We start from the raw sequence: 15,856 nt of genomic DNA on the forward strand, positions 1-15,856 counted from the left end.
GCTGGGGCCTCCCATTTCCGTTCATTTATTTGGATGATATCCTCATCAGCAGTTGTAGCTGCAAAGACCACGGCACCCACCTGAGACAACTGTGCACCCGGCTGAGCAAGTTCGGACTGACCATCAACCCCACTCAGTGCCAGTTCAGTCTGGACACCATCAACTTCCTAGAGCACAGGATTAACGAACATGGGGCCACACCCCTCCCCGAGAAGGTTGAGGTGGTCTGGCATTTTGCTAAGCCATGCACGGTGAAAGGGCTGCAGGAATTTACTGGTATGATAAACGTTTACCACAGGTTCATACCGGTAATGGCACGCATCATGCACACCCTCTTCACAGTGATGACCAGCAAGGCAAAAGACATTGCTTGGGATGAGGAATCTTCCAAGGTGTTCCAGAATGCCAAAGATGCGCTGGCCAATGCCACCCACCTGGTCCGCCCAAGCCCGGAGGCACCTACCGCCTTGACAGTCGACGCCTCCAGCACAGTGATAGGGGGCATGCTAGAACAACTTATCAAGGGCCAGTGGCAATTCCTGGCCTTTTTCAGCATACATCTCCACCCAACAGAACTCAAATACACCAGGAGCTGTTGGTGCTCTAGCTGGCTGTAGGACATTTTCATTACTTTTTGTAAGGCCGGCAATTCAGGATGTTCACCGACCACAAGCCACTGGCTTTCGCTTTCCATATGGTATCGGACCCATGGTCAGCAGAGGCACTTGTCCGGTGTCCGAAATTACCACGGAAATTCAACATATTGGGGGAAAAACAACGTTGTAGCCATCGCTCTGTCACACTTCACGATTGAGTGGATACACTCCCTGTCCCAAGGGTTTGATTACATAACCTTTGCCAAAGTATAGCAACAAGACCCTGAGATCCCCACTCACAGGACGGCTGTCTTTGTTCTCAGGGTGAACAGCCCTGTCAGCCCAGGTAACCTGTCACTTCTGTGCGACGTTTCTACCGGCAGCCCTCGCCCCATCGTCCCGGCAGCATGGAGACACCAGGTTTTTTAGGTCATTCACAACCTGGCACACCCTGCCATCCATGCCACAGTTAAAATGGTGCCCAACATGTTTGTCTGGCATGGCCTCCATAAATATGTCAGCCAGTGGGACAAGACCTGCATGAACTGTCCTCCAAAGTGCCGGTTCACACGAGAGTGCCCACACAGAATTTTGAGCTGGCGTGGCGCAGGTTCAGCCATGTGCACGTTGACTTAGTAGGGCCATTACCAGTTTTCCATGGGGCAAGATACCTCTTGAGCATGGTAGACCGCTCCATGGAGTTCGCCTGAGGTGGTCCTGCTGGATAATACCATCACAGAAATCTCTGCCAGGACACTCGTTGACACATGGGTGTCCCGATTCAGGGTCCCAGAGCACCTTACCTTGGACAGGGGGCTACAGTTCACCTCTGGGCTCTGGACAGCACTGGCTAACTCTCTGGGGATGCAGTTCCACCATACCATGGCGTATCACTCGCAGGCCAACCGATTGATGGAGCGCTTCCACGGGCACCTCAAGGCAGCCTTGATGGCTTAAGGGTCCCAACTGGGTGGATCAACTGCCTTGGGTCCTGCTGGGAATTGTACCACACTGATGGAGGACTACAATGCCTCAGCAATTGAGATGGTCTATGGCCCGCCTTTAATCATCCCCGGGGAACTCCTGGCCCTCAATAAAGGCCTGGAAGTCCCTGCGGCGGAAATTGGAGTCCTTGGTCCTGTGGCAACCCCCACCGCACGACCAACCCAAGCATAGTGTCCCGAATGACCTAAAGACTTGCCAGTAAGTGTTTGTGAGGGGGAGCTCAAAGAGACCACCCTACAAGGTAATTGCAGACAACGGTTCCTCCTTCATCCTCGTGATAAGGAGCAAACCTTTACCGTTGACCACCTGAAGTCAGCATATTTGGACTGTAATGAGCAGGTCTGCATTCCACCCCCATGACACAGGCCACCAAAGGCTCCAGATAATTAGTCGCCAGTTCTGGGGAGGGGTCATATAGTGGCCCACGTATGGAGTCATGAATTGGCCTGCAAAATGGCTGACGAATGCGGCGACTGAGCGGACCTGGGGGGTCATTGTCCCAGGAGACCTCCACACAGCGGGAAGATGGGGAACTCTGGTGGGAATGCTGACTAACCCGAGGTTGGCGCTCTGATGACACGGGCCAGTGCCAGGGGACATATAGGCAGAGTTGCTAGTTCAATAAAGCAGTCTTCGATTTGGATTCCTCATGTGTGGGTCTTCCTTCCACATAGTGCGTACACTACAAACCAATATTTTGGGCTTGAGCCCTTCATCAAGGTGTGGAAAAATGTCAGCAGGCATCTGAACAAAAGAGTGGGGAGGTGGTGTGGTCGCAAAGGCAGGAGATGATAAGTGGAGAGGGAAAGGAGGGGGAAGCATTGATCAAGGGCAGGAGGGATGGCTAGGTGAAGAGAGGGAGGGTGAACTGGAAAGGAGAAGGGAAGGAGAGAAAGAGAAGAGCAGATCAGCAGAAACCAGAGAAGTTGACATTAATGCCAGAGTTCCCAGATGGAAAATTAGGTGTTGTCCCTTCAATTTGTGGGTGGTCTACATAAGGCCATCGACAGACATGTGAATATGGGAGTGTGACACAGAACTGAAATGGATGGCTACTGGGAAATTTCTGTCACTGGTGCTCAGCGAAGGTGCTCAGCGAAGCGATCTCCCAATTTGTGTCCAATATCTTCGATATAGAGATGGCCACAGAGGGAGCACCGGATGCAGCAAATCAGTCCTGCGGATACACAAGTGAAGTGTTGCTCCTATGGATGTGGTGGGTAATTATTCAATGGAAGCTCAGAACAGACATGCTACAGCGCATACACACGGGACATTTCAGAATGGAGAAAAGCAAAGACAGGGCTAGGGACATAATGTTTTGGCCAGGCATGAGTCAACAGATAGAGAAAACAGTAATGAAGTGCGACATATGCCAAACACACCGCAACGCCAACACCAAGGAACCCATACTCTCACCGGCAATCCCAGAGAACCCAAGGCAAGATGGAACAACAGATCAATTCACCTGGAACTCTGAGGATGACATCGTCATATGTGACTACCTCAGGAGATACATTGAAATTGAATGCCTGCACTGCATCACCTCAGCTGCTATAATCTACAAAATGAAAACAGTGTTTGCTAGACACGGCATACCAAAAGGTCATGAGTGACAACGGGCCATGTTTCAACTCACAGGAATTCCAACAGTTTGCAGAGTCATGGGGTTTCCAGAATGTCACTTCAAGCTTGCATCCCCAGAGCAACGGGCTAGCCGAAAAGACTGTCCAAACTGCAAAGCAGATCCTCACAAAGGCCAGAGAGGACAAGAAAGACCCATCCCTCAGCCTGCTGGAGTATAGGAACACACCGGTCGATGGCCTCAAACCTTCAGCCCAAATCCTGATGAGCCGCAGGCTGCGCTCTATCTTACCAACAACAACACTACAGTTACAACCTCAGGTAGCCTCTCAGGGAACAGGGCAGGCAAGGAGAGAGAACTGCCAGCGATGTCAGAAACAGTAGTACGACAAGTCTGCTCGACCGCTGTCAACACGACACACCGGAACACACATCCACTTCCAACAGGAAGCTGGTACGTGGAAACGAGCAACAGTCATCCAAACCGCAGAAACCCCACAAAGCTAGCACATCGAAACCAGCGATAGACAGACTTCAGGTGCAACCAACGGCTCCTTCTCGACACCCACAATGACACCCGACCTACAGTAGCCTGAGTTCAGTGAGGACAACCTGATCACTGGACCAGGTGACGACCTGATCACTGGACAAGGCAAAATAGGGGAACAGCAACCTTACCCTGATTCAGTACGCAAACCAGATCACTCTGGGCCATATCCCCGCACAAGGTATGGTCGTGGCATCAGGCCAAGGCAAGTCCTTGACTTATAAATGACTGAAAGGGTGTACGAAGAACATGCCCTATGAAAAAAAAGTAGTTATGTGACCTGTTGCATTTACCTGCATTGTGACTTGTATACTACATACTATGTGATTTGTTACACTTACCGATTGAAAAAAAATGGTTTGTTCTGCACAAGAAGATTGCACCATGACATTTTTGTTGTTGAAGGGAGATGTAATGTTTGATGCTGCTATTAAAAGGTCTTTTATTTTGAAACTACTAGAAGTGTGCCCGGGGGCTTTTATGTTGAAACTTTATCTGCTTTCAGGTGGCCAGAATACCCTAAAGTAAAGCCACCTAAATGCGGCTGTTGGGAGGCCACCTGAAAGCAGAGAATCCTGACCAGAGGAGTACTTACCCAACCCTCCTCGGGTAGGTGTATTCTCCGCTTCCAAGTGCTCCCCTTGGGCACCTGAAAGCAGGCGGGACTACGGCCGTGGTCGACAGGAGCCGGCGTTTGCTCCATGGCGCCTCTCCCCGCTGCGGACCTTTCAGGTGCCAGAACAGCACCTTCAGCGCCGCCACCTGAATATCACTTCACAGACACCGCAGCCGGCTCCGGAGCCACATTCTCCCAGCTATTTCACCTGAAAGCAGCTATTGGGATACTGGAGCCAGAGTGAGTGGGCAGCCGATGTGATGCCCGTGTTATGGTGGAAGCAGAACCTCACATGTGGACCATAAAATAATGAATAAGCAACGTTGAAGCTCCCAGAAAACTGTGTAAACCTGGCCTTATTTATGGTAGGCACAAAGCCAAAACACTGACCATATAACACACTCCAATCCCTTAAACCCCTTTCGTTTGAACCAAAATTGTTCTCCTTCTTCCCTCTTCACCCTACCTGTGTTCATTCGGTCGAATGGATACAGTATCTCTGGACGCTGTGTGATCTGCTGCAGTAATTTTGTGCACTGCACCACAATCACAAAAACTTTCCAGTTGAACCCCAATGGCTTCATGCCTTGGGATGTTTAACTCCATTGAAGATGCCAACAACAAGTGGGCTTGAGGAGCCAGACACCCAGTTGGGGGTAGTGCGCTGGACGTCCTCCTGGGGGCGCTGCGGCCCGCGCCGCCTCCCTTCCGGCCGGGCCTCGGCTGCTGCGGGCCGGAAGTTGATTTCTTTGAACGCAGAGGCGGCAAAATATGGTGGAGCCGCGGTTAGATCACGGATCAGGGGCAAGGCCGAGGTGGGCGCGGCCGAGACAGAGGAGCCGGGGCTGAGGAACGAGTCGCTTGGGACGCGGAAGGACTCGCCGTCACTTCCCCGGCACCATGGGCTCCAGGTCGGAGCAGCTGCTGATCGTCGTGTCTGTCCTGGAAGGTACGGGGGCTAGGGGGAGGAGGAGGAGGAGGAGGAGGGGGGGGGGGAGGAGGAGGAGGAGGGGGGGGGGGAGGAGGAGGAGGAGGAGGAGGGGGGGGGGGGGAGGAGGAGGAGGGGGGGGGGAGGAGGAGGAGGAGGAGGAGGAGGGGGGGGGGAGGAGGAGGGGGGGGGGAGGAGGAGGAGGAGGGGGGGGGAGGAGGAGGAGGGGGGGGGAGGAGGAGGAGGGGGGGGGGGAGGAGGAGGAGGGGGGGAGGAGGAGGAGGGGGGGAGGAGGGGGGGGGAGGAGGAGGGGGGGGAGGAGGGGGGGGAGGAGGAGGAGGGGGGGGGGGAGGGGGGGGGGAGGGGGGGGGGAGGAGGGGGGGAGGAGGAGGAGGGGGGGGGGAGGGGGGGGGGAGGAGGAGGAGGAGGGGGAGGAGGAGGAGGAGGGGGAGGAGGGGGGGGAGAGGGGGGGATTAAGGAAATACACCTTTACAAAATTCACAAATAATCTAAAAATTTGATGTACATCATCTTGAAATTTGCATGAAGAAAGTAAATTAATGAACACTCATTAATGCATCTCCCAATGATGCAGTTATGCAATATGGTCTGCTTTCTGGGACTGCATCCTTCCCCAATGGTTTCTGATCACTTTTCAAAGCCATCCTGTCCTTTTATGTCACTCATCAACATCGGGTTCTTTGCAAAGGAATCAATTTATTAAATTCTGCTGATTGGCCGATATACTGCACATTACACCACAGTTACTGAGATCAATTTCCACCACTCGATCAGGATAAATCAAATCTGGAAATTTGACCGGTGATTTGTTTTGAAAGGTTATATTTCTGCATTATGCACTTGTGCTTTAAGGATCTGTAGTGACAGAAATGTTTTTCTTCTGGGACCTGTGTTTAAATTGTTACATTGATGAGGGTCCCATCTTACTATTTGCCACAATTCTTTAAGAGGTCAATTTGGTGATGGGATTGAGAGTTTGTTGCATTTGTAAATATGTATACAGATGCACTTTTTTACTTGCTGTGATTAGACAGGTCAATGAGATACATCAACTATGGTGATGTCAATTACCATGATCCAAGAGAGAAAGAGATGACAAATACTAAAGGAGCAATATTTACACTTACTATTAGCATGTATAAAAAAAAAGTTGCAATAGTGCAGTCCTGACTAATTTATGGTTTTAGTATTATAGGGAGAGCCAATAGATTTTTACATTTTTTTGAAATTTGGAGTTGCAGCATGGTAATCGGCCCTTTGCCACCCAAATACACCAGTTAACTACAAACCCCTGCTCTACTTGATGAACACCTACGACTGTGATGAACACCTACGACTGTGTGGTTCGGTACGACAATGACACCATCTAAAAATTTGCTGACCATACCACGGTGGTTTTATAAAAAGGGGTGTTGAGTCAATACAGGAGGGCAATTGAAAATTTAGCCGAATGATGCACCAACAACAACCTCTCAGCAAAATCATGGAGCTGATTGTGGACTTGAAGAGGGGAGAACCAGAGGTGTATGATCCAGGGGGATCAGAGATGGAGAGGGTGAACAAATTTAAATTCTTGGGAGTCATCTTGGCAGACATTTCCTGGACACAACAGGAATGTCATCGTGAAGAAAACTCATCAGCGCCTCTACTCTCATTATGAGCCTTTACATTTGGTTGGTGCAGGTGGTGAAACCTAATAATCAGGCAATTGTTTTTGTACTTCACAATGAATTGCCACCATCAGACTCCTCAACAACAAACTCACTCAGGGACTCATTTAAGGACTCTCACTTTGCACATTATTTATTTCTGAATAATTTTCTGTTTTGTAGTCAGCTTGTTTCCATTTCTATCTTGTTTCCATTTCTCTCATTTCCCCATTAGTTTTTGGCACCACTGATTTTGTAGAAATTCTGCCTGGCCTGCAGGTAAAAGAAGCTCAGGGTTGTATGTATTGTTGTTTTTGTCCTCTGAAAAGAAACCTGAACTTGAAATACTGGGCTTTGTGCAGCCTTCTGCATGCCTGGGGACTTGAGATCCCAAACCAGACTGTGATGTAGCCAGTCAGTATACTTTCCTGTGGATGTTTGATGGAGTATGAAATGACAAGCTGGATCTCCCCTTAGTTCTTTGAAAGTAGATCCATACCTCTTTTATTGTTGGCGCGAAGGGCTGTAGAGGAGAGGTTTTCTGATATGTGGGCTCCCTGGAACTTGAAGGTACAAAACCCTCTGTCCCATCAATGAAGACAAATGCAGTATGTGGTCCATCTGCCTTCCCTTTCAAAAATCCACAATAAGCTCCTTGGTCTAAGGTTGTTCTGGTGTCGCCCAACCACATTCTGGATCTCCATCATTCTGACATCATTTAAACAGTCTAATTGAGTTTTTTGTTGAGATGAGATAACAAATTTTGTTACCAAGTAGCAGCTGGAACATTTATTTGATTTGAAAAAGGGACAAATTGTATAATAACAAAGAGATTCAATCATATGCAACCAAGCTACAAATCAAACATTTATCCCCGAGCTCCAAATGTTTGTAATATGTAGCAATTGCAAATCTAGGAACCTTGTAACATTGTTCCTGTTGACCCTGTATTAGGGCGATATTTTCCGAAACGCCATCGACACAAAATAGTGGTGGAAGCCCGGTTCGATGGAGAGTTGCTGGCCACAGACCCAGTTGACCATAAAAGTCAGCCTGACTTTCTCACAGAACTTGCCTGGGAACTTGACAGAAGATCATTGTATCAGCACAGGTACACAAAACAAATAAAGGGGGTGATGGTGTCTCGTTATGAGCCTTTACATTTGGTTGGTGCAGGTGGTGAAACCTAATAATCAGGCAATTGTTTTTGTAATTCACAATGAATTGCCAAGCCATTTGATACTGTATTTAGTCCCGCCATTTGGTGGTGTTTGCCTTCCTATTGAACATTTAGACATACTAATTGATGAAACTCTCCATATTTCATTAACTTTCTCATCTTCAAGTTAAGTATATGTAATGTAAAGATATGTTTCTCATTTGTAGGTTACAGAGGACACCCATCAAGTTGTATTGTTATGCCATTGATTCTCTCTCATTAGCAAAGGAATCTGTAGGTTACATAATTTTGGATCTGAGGTCTGTTCAAGAGGGTAAGCAGGTATGTTGCTTTTTTTTTTACATTTGAAGTGTCAAGGAAATATTTCCACTTCTTACCATGTGGATGGGTCATCTTTTTGTAATTTAGCGCTGCAGCACCATAACAGGGCTGATATGGGAAAATATTTTGAGCATTTCCAGACCAAAAAAATAACTGTTACTAGCTGCCAACTAAAAGAGACCATTTTGTTACTAGCAGAACCAATAGTAACTTAGGCAGTTTAAGATTCTTTCTCTTTTTTTAAAAAAAAGTATGGTGGACATAGCAAGTGACATGGGCATAATGCCTTTATTTCATTCATCACGATTGAAATGCTTAATTACATCTAGTTTTACACTAAGTGTAACACCCTTATGAGTTAGGCTTTTCTGGTACCTTACGACACAGCTTGCTTACGGATGCACAAAATAAATAGAGATAAAGCACAGATGCTCACAGACACAGGTCAAAGCTATGGCAGTTGATGCTAAATGTAGTTCCCAGCGAAGGAGTTTGGTGGCAGCACTCTTGCTGCTCGGGGTGCGTGCTTTCTCTATAATGGCTTCCTGTAAAACAAACACTGAACATTATTTTTGCTTTTCTCGTGAAAGCGGAAATCTTCAGATTTCTTTCGGTTACCGAAAACAGGTTCTTATTGCAGGTCTTTTGTCAAAGTAGTAGCGTAAAACGAACTTCTGAGAAGAGAGGGATACTTGTTTTGCTAATGTTTGCTGTAACTTCCGTGTTGGATTTCTATTCCAGGTGTGGTGCTAGATAATATGGCCATGCATTACTCTGAATTAAATCTCTGGCTCTTGAGTTAATGTTGATTATTAAATTTATTAATGATTCTTATAATGAAAAACCTGATATTTTCCTTGAAACAGATGAGGTCAGCAAGAAATTTAGTACAGATGCTTAATGAAATAAGATTTTGATAGAGTTAATGGGAAGACAGTTTTTCATTTGTAGGAGGATTGATAATGGTAAATTGTAAAAGTTATGTGGCTGATAACAGTTTATTTTATACAATAGGTTATGTAAAAATCTCTAACAATCAGGAAATCTTGATGGTTCAGAAACTGATTTATGGAAAAACTTTTGGTGTTTCTCTTTAAAAAGATATCAACTCTTTAAAAAGATATCAACATCAGTCTTCGGACTGGCATTTTTAAAATTGATGAAAATTACCCATTAAATAGCAAATACTTTTACTTTCAATTACAAAGATCTTTGACAAAATTCCCCATGGAAAGTTAGTCAGGAAGCTTCAGATGCTAAGTATTCATGGTGAAGTAGAAAACTGGATTCATGGCCATAGAGTAGTAGTGGATGATGCTTCTCAGACTGGAGGCCTGTGACTAGTGGTGTGCCACAGGGATCGATGCTGGGACCATTGTTGTTTATCATCTATATCGATGATCTGGATGATAATGTGGTAAATTGGATCAGCAATTTTGCAGAAGGCACTAGGAATGGAGGCATTGTGGACAGCCAAGAAAGTTTTTAAAGCTTTCAGAGGGATCTGGACCAGCTGGAAAAATGAGTTGAAAAATAACAAAAGAAATTTAATGCAGACAAGTGTGAGGTGTTGCATTTTGGAAGGACAAATCAAAAAGGACATAGTAAATGGTCAGGCATGGAGGAGTGGGGTAGAACAGACAGATCTAGAAATGCAGATACGTAATTCCCTGAAAATGGCATTATAGGTGGATAGGATTGTAAAGAGCTTTTGGCACATTGACCTTCATAAATCAAAGGATTGAGTACGGGAGTTGGTCAAGATGTATGAGACACTTGTGAGGCCAAATTTGGAGTATTATGTGCAGTTTAGGCCACCAAACTACAGGAAAGATAATCAATAAGATTGAAAGAATGCACGATGATACACTAGGATGTACCCAGACATAAGAATTGAATTACAGGGAAAGATTAAACGGTTTAAGACTTCATTCCCTGAAGTGTAGAAGAATGAGGGGCGATTTGATAGATGTATCGTATTTAAAATTATGTGGAGGATAGGGTAAAAGTAGATAAGCTTTTTCCACTGAGGGTTAGTGAGATACAAACCAGAGGACGTGGGTTAAGGGTGAAAGAGGAAAGGTTTAGGGGGAAACATGAGAGAGAACCTCTTCACAGAGATTGGTGGAAGTGTGGAACGAGCTGCCAGCTGATGTGGTGAAAGCAGGCTCAATTTGAACATAAGAATAATTTGGACAGGTACATGGAAGGGAGAGGTAAGGAGGGCTATGGACTGGGTGCAGGTCAGTGGGACTAGGCAGAAAAATGGTTTGGCAAAGACTAGAAGGGCTGAGGGGACTTTTTGTGTAATGTTCTTTGGTTCTATTTTTGTTCATTTGGAATTGATTCTTGCCCTTGTACTATTTCACAAGGGATGGCATGGAATATTTTTTCTGATTTAATTTTATAGATTCCAATAAAGAAATTTGTGAATCTTGAAATAGTTTTGTAAAATTGCTTCTATTCTGCAATTACTGTATGTGACTAATTTTTAATGTTGATTTCACAAACTGCAAATTGTGGCTGTCTATTTATCGAATTTACAAAAAATTATATTTTCCTCAAATCATTTCTGGATTTCAGTTTTCTTGAGTATGTTTTAAATCTGCCCTATATTTTTTTAATATTTTTAAACAGCTCCCATTAATGTCATTCCTAACAAGTATACTTTGTAGAACACTGCAATGTAAAAAGTTGGAAGTTCTGTTATTTAAAATGTAATTATCAGGCATAATTTTTAAATCTTGCTTTCTTTAAACTCAGATGGTTCATGCTGTTAAGACTCAAGCCTGACTTTTTTTTTATTGCTCCTTTTTATTTACAAGAATTTAAGCAGGGAGATTGATATTTAATTTAAATAATTTAATAGCGATCTTAAGATAAATGTTTTTTTTTAAGAATTTAAAGTTATTTTGGTTGGAAAAATACAATTTTTCTTAAAATGCTGCTTCCTAAAATATCAAAATACAACAGGAAATATTTTGTTATCCATAAAATCTAAATATTGCATTGTGTTTTCGCTGCAAATTTCATAATCAATTTGAATTTTTTATTTCAGGTATCAAAATGGTATCCTTTGCTTAGTAGCAAGTACACAAAAAATAAACCTGAGATCAAGATTGGCATTGTGTTGGAGACTGATACAAAACCACAGATGGAAGCTTTCAAAGCTAGAGAGGCACCACCAAGAGAGGGAAGAGGTCAGTATACCTTTCAATTTATGGCTTTTATTTAAATGAAGGTAAAATTAAATTAAGAATACATAATCAGCAAGACTATTGAGCATTCAAATTTGTCTTCTATTGGCATTAAGAAACTACTGGAGTTGGTCTTTTGAAGGTAGACCCAGAATTTTGTTATTGAAGAAGTCCCAGGATTTAGAGCCGACAATGATGAATGAGTAGTACAGGTGCACAATCCTTTATCTGGACATCTAAAATCCAGAAAGCTCCAAAAACCAGCATTTTTTTATTGGTGCCGGTACAGCGGAGGGAGAGAGAGAGACGGCAGCGCAACTCGGGTGGGCAATGGGGAGAGAGACGGAAACGCGACTCAGGTGGGCGAGGGGGAAGAGAGATTGCAGCGCAACTCAGGTGGGCGAGGAGGGTGAGAGACGGGCTTAAATCTGGGGCAGCTGGCTTTTGTTCTGAAATCTGGAAAGATCCCAAAAGGGTTCCAGATAAAGGATTGTGTACCTGTAATTTATTTCCAAGTCAGAATTGTGTGGACCTTCAGGCATGCAAATCCCTTTTCCTCAGTAGTCTAAGTCGTTGAGTGGGCATATTGGTGAATCCAGCTTGCAATTCCCCAATCATAGTCTGATTCAATATGGGGAAATGGAAGGATCATCACAGTATATCCAATGAACACAAGGCCTGTCTCCCATATTCCCCCGAAAATGAATAGCATTGTTAACTTTTGGCTGATTTTCTTTCATAAAATGAAGGAGGCAAATTTAATCCATCTTAATCAATTATACCAACATTAAGCTTGGATGACTAAATTAATTTGATCAACAATGCTTCTCAAATACAGGATGCAACTCTGACCACCTATCCTTGACATTCAGTGATATTACCATTGTTAAGTAGTCCACCATCATTGACCAGAAACTGAACTAGCCACAAAAATACCATGGCTGTGGGAATAAATCAGAAGCTGGGTATCCTGCAGTTAGTAACTTAGAAGACCAAAGTCCTTCTACCACCTACATATTTAACACTTGCATGACGTGAAAAATATACAGCCCTCATTTGCTATGGCAATTCTGATTGCATTTCCCATAGCTTCTTGTGTACCATACCTGCAACTTTACGGAAAAAATATATTAGTGTTTCCAACAAGTATTCTTCACTATGCTTATATTCAAGGGCTTAATTGGCATTTTTATCAGTGATCTAACTGTCCTTATTAATTAATTATTTTCCAATGTACTGTCCACATCACAATCAAGTATTAAATGTTAACTACTGTTCAAATGCAATGGATTTAAACTATGTTGAAAACTATCAAATATAAACAAAATACTTTCTACAATATTTTCATAGCCATAGAAACTTTGCCATGTTCCTTGCTGGATGTGAACCAAAAAACTCTGACTGCTATTCTGAATGAAGAAGAGAGCTATTATCAGATCGGTCCTGCAGAGTACTGCACTGATTTCTTTGTGCTTTCTGTGACCATTGCATTTGCAACACAACTAGAACAGGTTGGTGGAAAAATTAGACTGGAAGTAGAAAATGTAATATTTATCAAATTAATAAGCAAATTAAAAAGCAGCAAAAAATGCTTGGGAGAAAGATTTAAATTTGACTGTCAGATGTGGATTGGGTCACAATTCTTAGGTTGTTTAATAGATCTTCATTATGTGCTCGACATTGTCTATTACAATTCAGAGTGGTACACAGAGCACATTTGTCTAAGGCTAAATTGTCTCACTTTTTATTCTGATACGACTCCCTGGTGTGACAGGTGTAAGAGTGGAGAAGTGTCATCAATTCATAAGTCCTAGTCTAGAAAAAGACTGGAGGGAGGTTTTCCATACTTTATCAAAAATTTTCAATATAGATTTGACACCAAACCCTTTGGTTTCCCTCTGCGGTATAATGGGAAGGAATGATTCTTCTTCAGAGTTGTGCTATTTCTTTTGCCTCTTTTGGTGAGGCAAGCAATTTTACTTAAATGGAAGGATGCTGCCCCACTTACCCATGATCAGTGGTGGTGTGACATCATGTCCTGTTTGAATATGGAAAACATTCATTATTCAATTAATAATTCAAATATAAGATTCCAGAAGTTATGAAGGTCATTTATGACACACAAGCTTACTTTACAATTTTACACCAATGTAATTAAATTGTCTCTTTTCCATGTTCTTTTTATTAATTTTTTTTTTAACCATTTTTCTTTTAATACTAATCATGTATAAAATCTGGCCACACGATTCCGTGAAGGGTTTGAATTTTTCTCCTTTACTATTTTCTGCTTTCCTTTTTGAATTATTTTTTTTTCTAAAAAATATCTACTATTTAGAAAATGAATTATGGATATGATTTACAATTTATGTTAGTGTTATACGGAATGTCTTATTTAGTTTGTGTAACTCCATATCATTGAATTGTATCTTTTTTGTTTGTACAAGTTATTTATTAAAATCAATTAAAATATATATTTTTAAAAATCAGCTGGAGAAGTAGGTGCTTGTTTAAATCTCAACAGGGACTGTGAGAGTAGGACTAAATGAGAGGAGGAGCGGTTAAATAGCAGTGTGAGATAAATGCTTGTTTAAATTTCCCCATGGCTAATTAGCTGTAGCCAATAAAAGGAAAGTTAGCTGAAGCAGAGCAGCCATTGTGTGAATGGTCCAGAGTAGGAGTGGGACTTTGAGGCTTTGGTTTGAGAGGCTGAAGTGGAGGTAAGAGTTGAGGCAAGGTCAGGATAGATTTTTCTAATTCTTTGGTCTTTGATAGACAGTAGGAATGGCAGCCAGGCCAGGGGCATTCTCCTCTTGCAGAATGTCGATAGTCAAGGAAGTCAGCAGTATCCCTGATGAGTTCATTTGTAAGTAGTGCATCCAACTTCACCTCCTTATAGACTGTGTTTGGGAATTGGTGTTGGAGCTGGACAAACTCTGGATCATTTGGGATACTGAGGTGGGGGGTGGGGGAGGGGTGACAGACAAGAGTTACACACATGTAATCACACTTAGGAGCCAGGATGAAGGTAATTGGGTCACAGACAGGAGAGGGTAAGGTAATGGGCAGACAGTGCAGGGCACCCCTGTGGCCATGCCCCTCAGCAACCAGTATATCCCTTTGGCTACTGCTAAGGAAGGTGCCCTATCTAAACTAGGCAGCAGCCAGGCCAATAACACCATGGTAATCTCTGAGTTTCAGAATGGAAGGCTAAAGACAGGTAGAGCAATGTTCAAAAGGGGCTCGATAGCAAATAGATTCTGAGATGAAAGAGACTTCAGGAGATTGTGTTGCCTTAAGGGTGCTTGGGTTCAGGATGTCTCTGAATGGGTGCAGAATATTCTTAAGGGAAAGAGTGAGCAGCCAGAGGTCATGGTACATTTTGGTAACAATGACATATGTAAGAGTGGGGTAAAGGTCCTGCAAAGTAAGTTTAGGGAGTTAGGAAGGTGGCGGTATCTCCAAAGTAGTAATCTCTGGATTACTTCCAGTGTCTCGAGCTAGGGAAGGTCAAGACAGGAAGATAGTGTAGACAAATGTGTGGCTCAAGGGATGGTGCAGGAGGCAAGGTTTCAAGTTCTTTGATCACTGGAACCTTTTCTGAGGAAGGGGTGATGGGTTGCACCTGAACTAGAAGGGAACCAATCTCCTGGCAGGGAGGTTTGCTAATGTTGTTTGTGTGTGGGGAGGGGGGGGGGGTGGTAGTGGTGGTAGAGGGCTTTCAACCAGATTGGCAGGAAGGTGGGAACCAAAGTGAAGAGGCAGAGTAAGAGGTGCGCAAGTAGGGGCAACTGGTAGAGAAGGACAGGCAGATAAGGAAAATTTGCAGCGTGAAATGAGATTCAATGCAACAGGGACACAGTCAAAAGTAATAAATAAAGGGCTAAAGGTTTTTCAATTAAATGCATGCAGCATAAGAAACAAAGAGGATGACCTTGTACAGCGACACATTGGCAGGAATGATGTGGCTATCATGGAGTCATATGTAAAGAATGGAGTCCAAGGATACACCATGCATCGAAAGGATAAGCAGATAAGCAGAATAAATCTTGATAACAAGCAGTGCAGTTTGAGGCTTTCAAAGTCAACATAGTGTGAGAGAAGTATTCTATAAAATATAGTGGGGACAGAGAATGGCACTGTTTATTTTCATAAGAAAAGCTTTGTCAATCAAGGAGATGCACCTGACCAAGTCAAGTGCATTGCAGCTTTCAT

At 43.8% G+C, this 15,856-nt stretch overlaps 1 protein-coding gene across 5 annotated transcripts in view; it reads left to right on the plus strand.

Moving 5' to 3' along the window:
- Positions 1-5,067: 5,067 nt before the first annotated feature.
- Positions 5,068-15,856, plus strand: part of cep120 (centrosomal protein 120) — a 96,811-nt gene continuing 86,022 nt past the window's right edge. For all 5 annotated transcript variants that reach the window (XM_069893397.1, XM_069893417.1, XM_069893406.1 and 2 more), the window contains exons 1-5: positions 5,068-5,297; positions 7,901-8,057; positions 8,333-8,447; positions 11,506-11,647; positions 12,995-13,155. In XM_069893397.1, coding sequence (XP_069749498.1) covers positions 5,249-5,297; positions 7,901-8,057; positions 8,333-8,447; positions 11,506-11,647; positions 12,995-13,155 — 624 coding nt within the window. In that variant the 5' untranslated portion in view covers positions 5,068-5,248. The remainder of the gene's footprint in view (positions 5,298-7,900; positions 8,058-8,332; positions 8,448-11,505; positions 11,648-12,994; positions 13,156-15,856) is intronic.

Source organism: Narcine bancroftii, chromosome 1 (genome assembly GCF_036971445.1).
Source record: "Narcine bancroftii isolate sNarBan1 chromosome 1, sNarBan1.hap1, whole genome shotgun sequence".
Taxonomy (NCBI): Eukaryota; Metazoa; Chordata; class Chondrichthyes; order Torpediniformes; family Narcinidae; genus Narcine; species Narcine bancroftii.